Source organism: Saimiri boliviensis, chromosome 9 (genome assembly GCF_048565385.1).
Source record: "Saimiri boliviensis isolate mSaiBol1 chromosome 9, mSaiBol1.pri, whole genome shotgun sequence".
In the NCBI taxonomy this organism is placed as follows: domain Eukaryota; kingdom Metazoa; phylum Chordata; class Mammalia; order Primates; family Cebidae; genus Saimiri; species Saimiri boliviensis.
In genome coordinates this window covers 19,554,722-19,570,677 of record NC_133457.1, presented here as the reverse complement: position 1 = coordinate 19,570,677, position 15,956 = coordinate 19,554,722, and the positions used below count along the sequence as shown (strand labels likewise).

General features: G+C 36.7%; 1 protein-coding gene across 4 annotated transcripts in view; it reads right to left on the bottom strand.

Moving 5' to 3' along the window:
- Nucleotides 1–15,956, bottom strand: part of KCNAB1 (potassium voltage-gated channel subfamily A regulatory beta subunit 1) — a 352,698-nt gene that overhangs the window by 230,197 nt on the left and 106,545 nt on the right. Inside the window, exon 1 of one of the 4 annotated variants that reach the window (XM_074405545.1) lies at nucleotides 11,405–11,537. The exons of the other annotated variants lie outside the window; for them this stretch is intronic. Within the exon in view, the coding sequence (XP_074261646.1) occupies nucleotides 11,405–11,409 (5 nt within the window). The 5' untranslated portion in view covers nucleotides 11,410–11,537. Of the gene's footprint in view, nucleotides 1–11,404; nucleotides 11,538–15,956 lie in introns of those variants that run through there. 4 annotated transcript variants of the gene reach the window in all.

Below are 15,956 nucleotides of genomic sequence, written 5' to 3'. Positions count from 1 at the left end.
TGCTTGGTAGCTTTTTAAGTATGTCTTCTATCAACATTTTCAAATACTTTAGGATACTTTATTCCTGTTGCTCAAAAAAATTTTCCTTCCCAATCACCTGGCAAGTTATCAATTGATTCAATTTATTGCCAGTAAAGTCAGAACCAAATGTTTTTTACTGAGTCCACTCAGAACTTATGGTTTATATTCCATTGGAAATCACGGCCAATAGGGGCCAGAAAATACTCACTTATATAGCCAGGCAAAATTGGGTTTATCCAAAACAGGAAAAAAAATGCTAATATTAGAAGAATTATAAACATGCAAGTATACAGATGGCAAGTCACTTTTTGTGCCTATGATTTGTGATTAAAAGAAGAATTTCTAGGATATAAGTTTGCAATTTATCAGAAATTCTTAAAACATGGGTTTGAAGAGCAATTTATTATATTCTGACAAATTGAACCAGCTATAAAAATTAGTATGGGCCCACATTTGCATGGACACAGCATTTTGAATAACAGGCCAAATAAAATGGAGAGGCCATATTGGAAATATTCAAGTCTCTGCTGAATAGAAGAAACTTCCAGATGTCTACCCTACTACTTCCCTGGAAAAACAGGCTCACCAGAGAACATCCACCAAGAAACTCTGAAGGAAGGCTCAATACAGATTTTCACACACTGCCAGCCACATATCCAGAACAATAGCATAATTAATTAAAGGATAGGTGAGCTTTCCAATTAACGTTTATACTATATTCACAACCACTGATGATTATTTCTTGAATTTGAACACTCTGACACAGCAGACCTCCAATATTTATCCATCACTTTATCTCCTCAAGGTAAGGTGCCATAGTGATATAGGAAGCAAGTATGAAAAAAACAGGAAATTCAGGCCAGGTGTGGTGGCTCACACCTGCAATCCCAGGACTTTGGGAGGCCAAGGCAGGTGGATCAGCTGAGCTCAGGAGTTCAAGACCAGCCTGAGCAACATGGTGAAACCCTGTCTCTATCAAAAAATACAAAAAATTAGCTGGGCATGATGCCCTGTATCTGTGGTCCCAGACACCCAGGAGGCTGAGGTAGGAGAATCACTTGAGCTTGAGAGGCAGAGGTTGCAGTAAGCCAAGGTCATGGCACTGCACTCCTACCTGGGTGACAAAGTAAGATCTCCTCCCCCCCAAAAAAGGGAAATTCACACTTCAGATTATTTTGTTCAGGCCTCTTCATGGTAGTTAATTTCTCATAAGCTTGTCTGGAACCTGGACATACCACTGAGAGGAAAGATGGACACGCGGTCTGTTTATTTTTTACAAGTATCTTTAGCTTTTCCTAAATTATTAGTCATTAGTATAATTTTTGCCATTTCCTTATGTTAGAACAAGATGGCAGAAATATTGGCCATATCTTTGGATAAAAGATTTTTCTAAAGACCTTAACTCACAGAGAATTTGTTTTCAAAGATAATCAGAAATATTAAATTTTATCTACTCTAAAATAATGTCAACCCAAATAAACATGTTTATTTTATATACCACTAAAATAAAAAAAAATGTGGTCAGTTATGACACAATGCTTTCTTATCTCTTATTTTTAAATGTTTTAATTAATCAAAAGAATCTTTTTCAATTCAGACTCCCTGTCTCCAATTTCACTGTTTTGCATATATAAAAGGAAAATGTGACAGAAATAAATTGGTTAAAGTATTCCCAAATTTGTTTACATTCAGAATTTGAAATTATCAGCGTTTTACTGAACATTATTAATGTCTATGACTTTCCACACAGTCATCCTTTGTGTTGATGATGTAGCTTTTTTTTTTTTTTTTTTAACACATGCTCAACTTTTGTCTCTGAGACTTTTTCCCAATCTGGTGACACTGACTCTGGGAGTTTTGATGCACACTTACAGGCATTAGCAACCAGATCATGACAGCTGCCTGGCCAGCAGCAGTTAAAAATGATTTTACAACTTCAGCAACATTTTAAAAATATGCTTCAAAGAATTGATGAACTATGATGATTTCTAAAATAGTATATTATGAACTCTCATTTTATGGCTATTTAAATCTAAAATACTGCATATTAAATGAAGGAGGGAAGAAAAAAAGAAAATGTTTTTTGAGCACCCGCTATGTTGCAAGCACTGTGTTAAAAACTTCCACATCCATTATCTCATTTCAAAGGAAAGGGGGGAAAATAGCCTTCGTGAAGCACATGACTTAATCGGACCCAAAACTAAGTATACTATAGGTGGAGTTACACAAATATTTATCTTGGCCCTTGAAAAATGAAAGCGAACCAGATTCTGGAAGAGCTTCCCACATAAAGCTAACCTGGCATGATGGGATGGAGAAAAATATCCAACCTGAAGGTCTTTCAAGAAATAAGTTAATGAGTCAAAATCTATTTGTTTCTGTTTAAATTTGTTCATCTTCTTCAGGTGAGAAAAGCCATTACTACATGACTCTTTATCTCATAACATCTAATATATTTTTATAAATAGGTATATTTTCTTACTTCTTTTTTATTCCATTCATTTTAGAAGGAAGAGTGTTATAAAAAGGGCAGATCTGGCCGGGCGCGGTGGCTCAAGCCTGTAATCCCAGCACTTTGGGAGGCCGAGGCGGCTGGATCACAAGGTCAAGAGATCGAGACCATCCTGGTCAACATGGTGAAACCCCGTCTCTACTAAAAAAAATCAAAAAAAAATAGCTGGGCATGGTGGCGCGTGCCTGTAATCCCAGCTACTCAGGAAGCTGAGGCAGGAGAATTGCCTGAACCCGGGAGGCGAAGGTTGCGGTGAGCCGAGATCGCGCCATTGCACTCCAGCCTGGGTAACAAGCGAAACTCCGCCTCAAAAAAAAAAAAAAAAGGGCAGATCCAAGATCCTATGAAATTCTATATCAGTTGAGTTATCCAATTTGTCAGATCACAGAAAGTTAATGTAGGAGACACCCTCAGCTTTTTGTCACAGTTAAAATGAAACTCATTTTGGGAACATAAATGTTCTATCACCTCACACCTGTTGTTATCCATCAAAAGGATAAGAGATAACAAATACTGGCAAAGATGCGGGAACTCTTGTACACTGCTGGTGGGAATGTAAATTAGTACAGCCACTATGGAAAAATGATATGGAGGTTCTTCAGCAAATTAATAATAGAACTGCTATGTAACCCAGCAATCCCACTACTGGGTATATATCCAAAGGAAATGAAATCAGCGTCTTGAAGGGATATCTTCACTCCTGTGTTTACTGCAGCACTGTTCATAATAGCCAAGATGTGGGAACAATCTGAGTGTCTGTCAATGGATGAACGGATTTGAAAAAAATGTGGTATATATATATGCAACAGAATATCATTTCGTCCTTTTAAGAAAATCCCACCATTTGCAACAACACAGATGAATCTGGAGGATACTATGCTAAGTGGAAAAAGCTAGAAACAGAAGAACAAATACAGGCATATCACCTTTTAATGGGTTTTGCTTTATTGCACTTCACACATATTGCATTTTTTATAAACTGAAATGTTGTGGCAACCTTGCATGGAGCAGGTCAATTGGTGCCATTTTTCCCATAGCACATGCTCTCTTCGTGTCTCTGTGTTATATTTTGGTAATTCTCACAGTTCAAACTTTTTCATTATTATTATACCCGTTATGGTGATCTATGATCAGTGATCTTTGATGTTACTACTGTCATTGTTTTGAGTGCCATAATTTTTACTCATATAAGATGGTAAATTTAATTGATAAATATTGCATGTGTTCTCACTGCTCTACCGACCAGCTATTCTCTCATCTCTCTCTATCTCTCTTTTTCTCCTTGGGCCTCCCTATCCCCTGAGATACAACAATATTGAAATTACCCCAATCAATACCCTACAATGGCCTCCAAGTGAAAGGAAGAGTCGCACATCTCTCACTTTAAATCACAAGCTAGAAATTATTAAGCTTCATGAAGAAGGCATGTCAAAGGCCTAGATAGGCCAAAAACTAGGCCACTTTTGCCAAACAGCCAAGTTGTGAATGCAAAGGAAAAGTTCCTGAAGGAAATTAAAAGTGCTTATCTAGTGAATACATAAATGATAAGAAGGCAAAAGAGCCTTATTGCTGACAGAGAAAAAGTTTTAGCGGTCTAGATAGAAGATCAAACCAACCACAACATTCCCTTAATAAAAATTATAATCCAGAGCAAGGCCATAACTCTCTTCAATTCTGCGAAGGCTGAGAGAGATGGGAAAGCTACAAATGAAAAGTTTAAAGCTAGCAGAGGTTGGTGCATGAATTTTAAGGAAGGAAGTCATCTCTGTAACATAAAAGTACAAGGTGAAACACTAAGTGCTAAATAGAAGCTACAGCAACTTATCCAAAAGATCTAGCTAAGATAAATATTAACAACACCAAACAACATGTTTTCAGTGTAGACAAAATAGCCTTCTATTGTAAGAAGATGCCATCTAGGACTTTCATAGCTAGAGAGGAGAAGTAAATGCTGGTCTTCAAAGCTTCAAAGGACAGGTTGACTCTCTTAATAGGGGCTAATGCAGCTGGTGATTTTTAAGCTGAAGTCAATACTCATTGACCATCCCCCAAATCCTAGGGTCCTTAAGAATTATGCTAAGTCTACTCTCCCTGTGCTCTAAATGGAACAACAAAGCCTGGATGACAGCACATCTGTTTACAACATGGTTTGATGAATGTTTTTAGGCCAACTTCTTAGACTTACTCCTTAGGAAAAAAAAAAAAAAGAAGACATATTTCAAAATATTACCATTCATTGACAAAGCACCTGGTCACCTGAAAGCTCTGATAGAGATGTACAAAGAAATTAATGGTGTTTTCATGCCTGCTAATACAGTATCCAGTCCACAATCCATGGATTAAGGAGTAATTTCACTTTCAAGCTTTATTATTTAAGAAATATATTTAATAAGGCTACAGCTGCCATACATAGTGACTTTTATGATGGATATGGGCAAAATAAACCTTCTTGAAAAAAACTCACCATACTAGATGTCATTAAGAACATTTGTGATTTATGGGACGATGTCAAATATCAACATTAGCAGGAGTTTGAAAGAAGTCGATTCCAACCCTCATGGATGACTTTAAGGGGTTCAAGACTTCAATGGAGGAAGTAACTACAGATATAGTAGAAATGGCAAAGAGAACTAGAATTAATAGTGGAGGTGGAAGATGTGACAGGATTGATGTAACTCATGATCAAACGTGAACAGATGAGGAGTTGTTTCTTATGAATGAGCAAAGAAAGTAGTTTAAGATGGAATCTATTTTTGGTGCAGATGCCGTGAACATTCTTGAAATGACAACAAATAATTTAGAATATTCCATAAGCTTAGCTGATCAAGCAGTGGCAGAGCTTGAGAGGATTGATTCCAATTTTGAAAGAAGTTCTATTGGGAGTAAAAGACTATCAAATAGCATTGCTTGCTACAGAGAACACTTTCATGAAAGTAACAGTCAACTGATATGACAAATTTCATTGTCATCTTATTTTAAGAAATTGTCACAGTCACCCCATCCTTCAGCAACCACCATACTGGTCAGCCAGCAGCCGTCAGCATCAAAGCACGACCCTCCACTCACAAAAAGATTACTCACTGAATGCTCAGATGTTCATTAGCACTTTTTAGCAATAAAGTCTTTTTAAATTAAGGTGTTTACATTTTTTAGACATGCTATTGTACACTTAATATGACTACAGAGCAATATAAACATAATTTCTATATGCACTGGGAAACAAACTTATTGTAATATTTTCTTTATTCTAGTGATGTAAACTGAACTCACAATATCTCCAAAGTATACCTGTACTGTCTGATCTCACTTATACATGAAATCTGAAATAGTCAAACTCATAGAAGCAGAGAGTAGAACGATGGTTGCCAAGAGCTTGGGACAAGGGAAATGTTGAGATGTTAGTTAACAGGTACTAAGTTCTGCTACGGAAGATGACTAAGTTCTGGAGATCCCCCACACAGCATGGTGACTGAAATTAACAATACTGCATTGTACACTTGAAATTTTCTAAGAAATTAAATCTTAAGTGTTTTCACCAGAAAAAAAAAAAAAAGAAAAGAAAAAGAAAATGGTAACTATGTGGGATGACCAATATGTTAATTATCTTGGTTGTGGTGATTATTTTACAATGTATGCGTAGGTCAAATCATCAAGTTATACACCTTAAATATGTGTAATTTTACTTGTCAATTATACCTCAATAAAGTTGTAAAACAAAAACCTAGAAAATGTTAAGTAACTTGCCACAAAACTACTTAGTGGTAGAGTTTGAGCCATCATCTAGATATCCTGACTGATATTCAAAGACACTTTTGACTACATCACAGAGATAGTTATTTTTTATTTAAAAACTTCAAATCTGTTATTAAGATTTTGTCAAATAATTTCCTGGCTAAAAGAATAAAAAGCTCTTACCTTATGCTCCAAGTAATACATTTCCTGGTTTTTACAATGTCCATGTAATTACTCTTGTAAGTAAAATGAAATAAATAAGCATTTATTATAAAAAGTATCACAAATTCCTAATGGAAAATTTGAGAAAAGTAATTTCTCTTAACCATATGTTAAAATTGGTTACAGAGCAGAGAGAGCTGCATGGAAGAAAGAAGAGGAAAATGTCATTAGGTAATCCAGATTTTCAATGGCTTCTTGGTTTTGGTGTTTATTTCCCATGCATAGTTTTGTGGTGGTTGTAATTGATATTGTTGTTGTTCATGTATGTAGTTCAGGATTTGTCAAGTTATGTACCAGCTACCCCATGCTATTGTTTTGTATTTGTTCATTTGTCTTTTCCTTTTTGTACATCATCTATCCTTTAGTCAACTATTAGTATTTGTCATCACCAGCATTTATATGCATTTTTCATTTCTTGGTGACAAATTCTATACCTTGGTAAGGGGAAAGGGTGGAAAATTCAGCCCCTCTTCATGGGACTCACTCCCTACCTGGGGAGTACACAGATATTCATGGATGACCAGCTGTATATTCTATATTCAGAATAAGTGCTGTAGCTAATACATACTTTAGAGGAAAAGAGAGAGACCACTGTGGGTTAGGAGTTAGAGAAACTACAGTGGTGTCAGAAAAGACCTGGAGGAGGTGGAGCAAGATGGCCGAATAGAAGCCTCCACTGATCATCCTCCCCACAGGAACACCAAATCTGACAACTATCTACACACAAAAAAGCACTTTCATAAGAACCAAACATCAGCTGAGAGATAACAGTACCTGGTTTTAACTTCATGTTGCTGAAAGAGGCAGTGAATAGGGTAGGAAAAACAGCCATGAATTGCGGACACCACCTTTCTCCCACCCTACAGCAGCAGCTGCATAGCATGGAGGGAGAATCTGTGTGCTTAGGGGAGGGAGAGTGCAGCAATTGTAAAACTGTGCCTTGTAACTCAGTGCTGTGCTGTCACAGCAGAAAGCTACACTGCACAGAACTCAGCCAATGCCCACAGAGGGAGCATTTAGGCCAGGCCTAGCCAGAGGGGGATTGCCCATCCCAGCAGTTGGAACTCGCTTTTCAGCAAGCCTCACAACCAGGGGCTAAAGTGCTATGGGGATCTAAATAAACCTGAAAGGCAGTCTAGGCCATAAAGACTGCAATTCCTAGGCAAGTCTGAGTGCTATGCTGTGCTCAAAGCCAGTGGATTTGGAGGGCATGCAATCTAGTGAGGCACCTGCCAGAGCAGCTAAAAGAGTACTTGTGCCACCCCTTCCCCACTCCCAAGCAGTGCAGGTCATAGTTCCAAAAGAGATCTCTTTGTTTCACTTGAGCAGAGGAGAAGGAAGAGTAAAGATAGCTTTATTTTAAAACTGGGTTATCAGGTCGGCCATGGTAGATAGGACAGCAGCCAGAGTTGCAAGTTCCCCTTTCCAGGACCTAGCTTCCAGGTGACATTTCTAGACAAACTCTGGACTAGGATGGAACTTGTTCTCTCTAAGAAAAGGAACTGGTCCTGGCAAGATTTACCACCTGCTGATTGAAGCATCCTTGAACTCTGAATAATCAGCAGCAGTAACCAGGTCGCATACACCATAGGCTTGGTTAAGACTCTGAGACATGCTGGCTTTAGGTGTTACCCCGCATATCACAGAAGTGGTGGCTACTAGAAGAGATTTCTTCTGCTTGAGAAAAGGAGATGGAAGAAATAAAGGGGCTTTGTCTTGCAGCTTAGGTACCAGCTTGGCCAGAATGAGAAGGAGCACCAAGAAGGCTCTTGGGGTCCCTAATTCCAGGCCTTGGCTCCTGGAAGGCATTTTTGGACCTACCCGGTGCCAAACGAGAGCTCACTGCCATGAAGGGAGAGTCTAAGGCCTGGCAGAATTCACTACAAGCAGACTGAAAAGCCCTTGGGCCTTAAGGAAACATTGGTGGTAGCCTGGGAGTATTCCACACAGGAATATTCCACAGAGGAAGAGGAGGGAAGAACAAGAAAAACTTTGTCTTGTGGTTTTGTTGCTATCTTAATGAGATTTTTGTTAAGATAGCAAAATCTTGGAATCTACTGGCACTTTATTAGCAGTAGAATAAAGTACCACCTAGATGGTTCAAGCTTTTACAAACCAGAAAGGTATTTATTTAAAAACTTGGGGTATTCTTGCTTAGGAAAATAGTGAAAATAATAACAAACCCATTATTTCTTAGAGGTTTTATCAAAGGATGCTATTTGCTCCACAACCTGCATGCCTACAGTTTCCACCCTGCTTCCATCCGGCTACTCCTACTTCGTAAGTAAGCCATGTGTCATTATCTCCCCATTGCTGGGTCAGTGCTGCTCCCAAGGAGGCCCTTAGAGTGGGCCATTTCATTTTCGCCATGAGTGTAGTGATTGGTGAGCCTTTCATGTGGATTCCTCCATGTAGATATGATTCTCCATACCTGAGCCAACACTGCTGTTCCTGGGAAAAGGGCCTCGATGTGGAGTATGGGCAGGCTTACCTGCCCTTATTTAATTTATGGGAATTCTTCTATTTACTCATGCTTTCCACAAACTGACTATAGTTAGTAGGATGGTAGACCCCAAAAGATATGCCCATATCCCATTCTCTAAAACCTGTGAATATACGGATATCCTGAACTTTTCCCAAACTGACCAACCACCTCCTCTTGGAATTTAGTGAGCAGATTAAGCTTAAGCCTCTCTTCAGATCTTCTCCTACATTTGATTTTAGTTAAATGTTTTCCATTATTCCAGCCCCTTCCTCATTCTTATCCCTCTGCCAATATTCTGAACATCTACACAGAAGCACTAAACTGCATTACTCCCATTTTCTCTCCTTCATTACCACGGAACTATGTAAAAACAAGTAGAGGGAAGGACAAAGAATAAAAGCAAAATACTGGGAACACACTACCATTATTAGAGACAGCCTGTAAATTTTAACATAATGATTCAGTTTCCACATAGAAGATTCCCATCCAGTTATGTCACTATCCCAGAGGTTAGTTTAAATCCCTTTATTCAGTCAATAGGAATTAATAAGGCACCTCTCTGCACAGCTGTGTGATAGATTGAGACATGTCCTTTGCTCCCAAGGAACTCAGCTCATATTCACTTGATTAACTATGGACTATAGCCTCTCTTTCCTTTACTAAAGGCCAACTATAGAGAGGGTTAACAAGGCTCAGGTTAATAGAATACACAAAGTCACTATTGCAGAAAATTCCTTTGCTCTTCCGTGTGTAATTATTGCTGTCCTTAGTGGATCAGACCACTCCCTGCCTGACTCCTTAGCAGTAATCCATATCAGATCTATAGAGAATCAAATAAATAGTGATGTGACTTGCTAAATTCTTCCACATAAGTCAGCAAAACTCAATGGTCATATTCTGGATAATCTGCCCCCAGATGCTTATTTATAAAAAAAGCAAACTGAATCTGCTTAGTGAAATTTATCCTACACGACTGGGTGCAGTAAAATAAACAGAAAAAAGTCATTGGTCTTCCCTTCAGAATATGTATACCTACAGGCTCCCCTTACAGAAAGCATGATTTCTTTTTTCTGGGTATGACTTTCTTTTGTTACACTTGCAAAAGTGATATGTACTCACAGTAGAAAATCATATACAGTATTAACAAAATAAAGGCACCAAAAATTGCCCCTAATCCTACCATGCACACAGGTAACTACTGATATTATTTCAATGTACATATACAATACTAACAAAATAAAGGCACCAAAAATTGCCCCTAATCCTACCATGCACACAGGTAACTACTGATATTATTTCAATATATAGTATATCTTTTTTTTCTCTGCAGAGATAAATCCTTTTTGCTTATTTCAAAATAGTATTACACTGTACATATTATTTTGTGAACGCTTTTTCAGTTCATAGTGCATAGTGAACATTTTCCCATTATATTTCTATTAGAACTGGCAGTAGAAGCATCATTCTTCCTTTAACAGATTTTACCTTATGGCTGGCTGACTCTAGCTATCTCCTTCTGGTCTTGTTGCTTTGAATCTTTTACACCTCCTGACCACCCTATGCCTTGTTACTGCATTGATCTGCCTAAAATACTATTTACACACTTGACCCCAGACCAGAATCCTTGATGAACCTTTTTCCTTCATTCTGCCCCAGTTGACTAGAGGGAGGAGTTCTCAGCTGTCCTTTTATTCTAGGCTGTCCTCAATAAGTCCAAGATGATTTAAATACATTGTTTTGCATCACTTATTACATAAATTATTTGTCCAAATGAGTTTCCATCCAACATGGTTTGCTTATTATTTCCTGATAGACCACTCAGCCTCCCCATTGAAGCTACTTTCTCTGCTGGTAGAGTCTCCCTCCCCTATTCTCTACCTTTGCCCAGGTTCTTTCCTACCCTTACTGCCCAGATGTTTTCATTGCTTTTTTAATTTTTTGAAAAAAATTTATGGGTACATAGTAGGTGTATATATTTATGGGATATATGGGATATTTTGATGCAGGCATGCAATGTGTTATAATCACATCAAGGTAATCACCTTCAGCATTTATATTTTGTGTTAGAAACAATTTAAGTATATTCCTAATTATTTTAGAATGTAAAATTAAATTATTATTGACTATAGTCACCTGCTTGTGCTATAAAATACCAGATCTTATTCATTCTTTCTATTTTTTTTAATCCATTAGCCATCCCCACTTCATCCCCACCCCTCATGACACTTCCCAGCTTCTGGTAACCATCGTTCTACTCTCTATCTCCATGAGTCCAATTGTTTTAATTTTTTGGTTCCACAAATAAATGAGAACATGCAAAGTTTTTCTTCCTGTGCCTGGCTTATTTCACTTAACATAATGACCTCCATGTTGCAAGTGATAGAATCTCATTCTTTTTTACGACAGAATAGAACTCCATTGTGTATACGTACCACATTTTCTTTATCCACTCATCTCTTGATGGGCATGTAGGTTGCTTCCAAATCTTAACTATTGTGAATAGTCTGCAATAAACATGAAAATGCAGACATCTCTTAAATATACTGATTTCCTTTCTTTTGTGTATGACCCAAAGATAAATATAAGTTGAAAACAAAATATTGGAAAAAGGCAGACCATGCAAACCTAAGAGAGCTGCAATGACTATATTACTATTAAACAAAATAGACTTTAAGATAAAAATATTATCAAAGGTAGAGACTTTTATAAAAATAGAACGGTCAATACATTAGTAAAATACAGCAATCATAAATGTATATATGGGCTTATAGACAGAGCATCAAAATACCACAAAAACAATAGACTTGAAAGGAAAAATAGACAATTCAACACTTCCTGTTAATGATTTTAATATCCCACTCCCAGTAACTGACAGAACAACCAGACCCTACCCTGCAAAATTGCAAGAATATTGAATACTTGAGCAATACTATCAATCAACTCTATATGAGCAACAATATGCAATTGGCCCCTTCTATCTGCAGATTTGGCCAACTATAGATTGGAAATATTTGCAAAAAATCAACAATTAAAAATAGCAAATCAACAATAAAAATACAATACAACCATTTACATAGCATTTACATTGTATTAGGTATTATAAGTAATCTAATGACGATTTAAAGTATATGGAAGGATGTGCATAAGATGTATGCAAATACTACACTATTTTATATAAGAGATATTAGTACCAGGAGATCCTAAAACCAATCCCTGGTGGATTCTGAAGGAAAACTGTATAGAGCTTCATACCCAATGACTGCAGAATACACATGGAATATTCTCCAAGATGGACCATATGCTAGGCCAGAAAACAAGTCTTACTATATGAAAAGAGTTGATGCTATAAAAATATATTCTTCCAACACAATTAAATTAAAAATCTAAACCAGAGAAAAAAACTAGGAAATTCTCAAGCATTTGGAAATTAAGTAGCACTATTCTAAATAAACCATTGGTTCAATGAAGAAATAACAGAGAAAACTTAAAAATATTTTGAACTGAATGAAAATAAAAATTTTAATAATTTATGGGAAGCAGCTAACGCAGCATTCTGAGGAAAAGTGATAGCTTTAAATACCTATATCAGAAGGTATCAAATCAATAACCTAAGCTGTCATCTTAAGAAACTAATAATGAAAGTGCAAAGCAAACAAAATCCAAGCAGAAGAAAAGAATTAATGAAGATTAGCGTAGAAATCAATGAAATAGAAAAATACGATAAAATCCATAAAATCAAAAGTTGTGTTTTTTTGAATTGTCAACACAATTAACAAAACTTAGCTAAGCTGACTGAAAACAAATTACTCAAATCAGAAATTAAAAGGAGGATATAACTTCTGACCCTGCAGCATTAAAAAAATTAGAAGAAAATAAGAATAACTTCACACCAAAAAAAAAAAGACAGATGAAATGAACAAATTCCTAAAACAACACACATTATCAAAACTGACTCAAGAAGAGAAAATCTAAATAGACCTATAACAAGCAAAGAAATTGAGTCAGAATTTTAAATGTTTCCACAAAGAAAAGCCCAGATTCAGAATTCACCAGTGAATTTTCTTAAATATTTTAAGACAATAGAGTAACAATCCTTTACAAACTCTTTCGGAAAACAGAGGAAGGAACAATTCTCTCCTCTTCTTTAAGGTATTATTTTGATACCAAAACAACACAAAGATGCCAGAAAAGAAGAAACTACAGATTGATATAACTCATGAACATAAATGTAAAAATCCTTAACAAAACATCAGCAAATCAAATCCGGCAACTTGTAAAAGGATTATAGGCTGTAACTAAGTGGTCTGTAGTTTGCTTTACAACCCAAATACAGTAAGTATAAGGTACCAGATTAATAAAATAAAAGGAAAAAAAATCTCATGATCTTTTCAATAGATACAGAAAAAACACTTATCAAAATCTAACACGTATCTTAATTTTTCCAAGCAAAACTAAAGGATAACTTCCTTAACCTGAAAGAGTATCTCCATGAAAAATTTATAGCTAACATCATGCTAAATGATAAAAAAGACTAAATGTTTTTCCTCTAAGACAGGGAACCATGCCACTTTTGCCACTTCTTTTCAACATTATAAAGGACATTCTAGCTAATGCAATTTTAAAAAAATTAAGAAGTTAAAGATGCCCAGATTTGAAAGTCAGAAGTAAAACTGTTTTTATTCATAGATGACATAATCAGTTATGTAGAAAGTCCCAGATATTCATCAAAAAAACTACTAGAATAAATGAATTTAACAAGATCACAAAATATAAGATCAATATTTCGATATACTAGCAATTAACAATATAAAAACAAAATTAAGATTTTTAGTCATAAAAATATCAAAAAGAATAAAATGCAAAGAAATAAATTTTTAAAAAGAAGTACAAATTTTGCATGCCAACTACTACAAAACATTGATGAGAAATTAAAGATCTAAATAATGTTCATATTCTTGAATTGGCACAGTCAATATTGTCAAGATTCTTCCCAATTGATCTAGAAATTCAATACAATCCCTATTGAAATCCCAGCAAGTGTTTTTGTAAAAACTAGCAAGCTGATTTGAAAATGTATATGGGACCTGCAACCTCCCAAGCCTAAACCTGGAAGAAGCCGAAACCCTGAATAGACCAATAACATGGTCTGAAGTCGAGGCAGCAATAAAGAGCCTACCACCCAAAAAAAGCCCAGGTCCAGATGGGTTCACAGCTGAATTCTACCAGACATACAAGGAGGAGCTGATACCATTCCTTCTGAAACTATTCCAGACAATCCAAAAAGAGGGAATCCTTCCCAAATCATTTTACGAGACAAACATCATCCTGATACCAAAACCCGGCAGAGACTCAACAAGAAAAGAAAATTTCAGGCCAATATCCATGATGAACATAGATGCAAAAATCTTCAATAAAATACTGGCAAACCGATTGCAACAGCATATCAAAAAGCTCATCCACCATGATCAAGTAGGATTCATCCCGGGGATGCAAGGCTGGTTCAACATACGCAAGTCCATAAACGTAATTCACCACATAAACAGAACCAAAGACAAAAACCACATGATTATCTCGATTGATGCAGAGAAGGCTTTTGACAAAATTCAACAACCCTTTATGCTAAAAACCCTCAATAAACTAGGTATTGACGGAACGTATCTCAAAACAATAAAAGCTATTTACGACAAACCAACAGCCAATATCATACTGAATGGGCAAAAACTGGAAGCATTCCCTTTGAAATCTGGCACTAGACAAGGATGCCCTCTCTCACCACTCCTATTCAATATAGTACTGGAAGTTCTAGCCAGAGCAATCAGGCAAGAAAAAGAAATAAAGGGTATCCAAATTGGAAAGGAGGAAATCAAATTGTCTCTATTTGCAGATGACATGATTGTATATCTGGAAGACCCCATCATCTCAGCCCAAAATCTCCTGAAACTGATAAACAACTTCAGCAAAGTCTCAGGATACAAAATCAACGTGCAAAAATCACAAGCATTCCTATACACCAGTAATAGACTTCAAGAGAGCCAAATCAAGAACGAACTGCCATTCACAATTGCTACAAAGAGAATAAAGTACCTAGGAATACAACTAACAAGGAACGTAAAGGACCTCTTCAAGGAGAACTACAAGCCATTGCTCAACGAAATAAGAGAGGATACAAACAGATGGAGAAACATTCCATGTTCATGGTTAGGAAGAATCAACATCGTGAAAATGGCCATACTGCCCAAAGTAATTTACAGATTCAATGCTATTCCCATCAAGCTACCAATGATCTTCTTCACAGAACTGGAAAAAAACACCTTAAACTTCATATGGAACCAAAAGAGAGCCCGCATAGCCAAGTCAATTCTAAGCAAAAAGAACAAAGCGGGAGGCATCACACTACCGGACTTCAAACTATACTACAAGGCTACAGTAATCAAAACAGCATGGTACTGGTACCAAAACAGAGATATAGACCAATGAAACAGAACAGAGGCCTCAGAGGAAATACAACATACCCACAACCATCTGATCTTCGACAAACCTGACAAAAACAAGCAATGGGGAAAGGACTCCCTGTTTAATAAATGGTGTTGGGAAAACTGGCTAGCCATGTGCAGAAAGCAGAAACAGGACCCCTTCCTGACACCTTACACCAAAATTAACTCCAGATGGATTAAAGACTTAAACATCAGACCTAATACCATAAAAACCTTAGAAGAAAATCTAGGCAAAACCATTCAGGACATAGGTGTAGGCAAGGACTTCATGACCAAAACGCCAAAAGCAATGGCAACAAAAGCCAAAATAGACAAATGGGACCTAATCAAACTCCACAGCTTCTGCACGGCAAAAGAAACAGTCAGTAGAGTGAATCGGCAACCAACAGAATGGGAAAAAATTTTTGCAGTCTACCCATCTGACAAGGGGCTGATATCCAGAATTTACAAAGAACTAAAGCAGATCTACAAGAAAAAAACAAACAAGCCC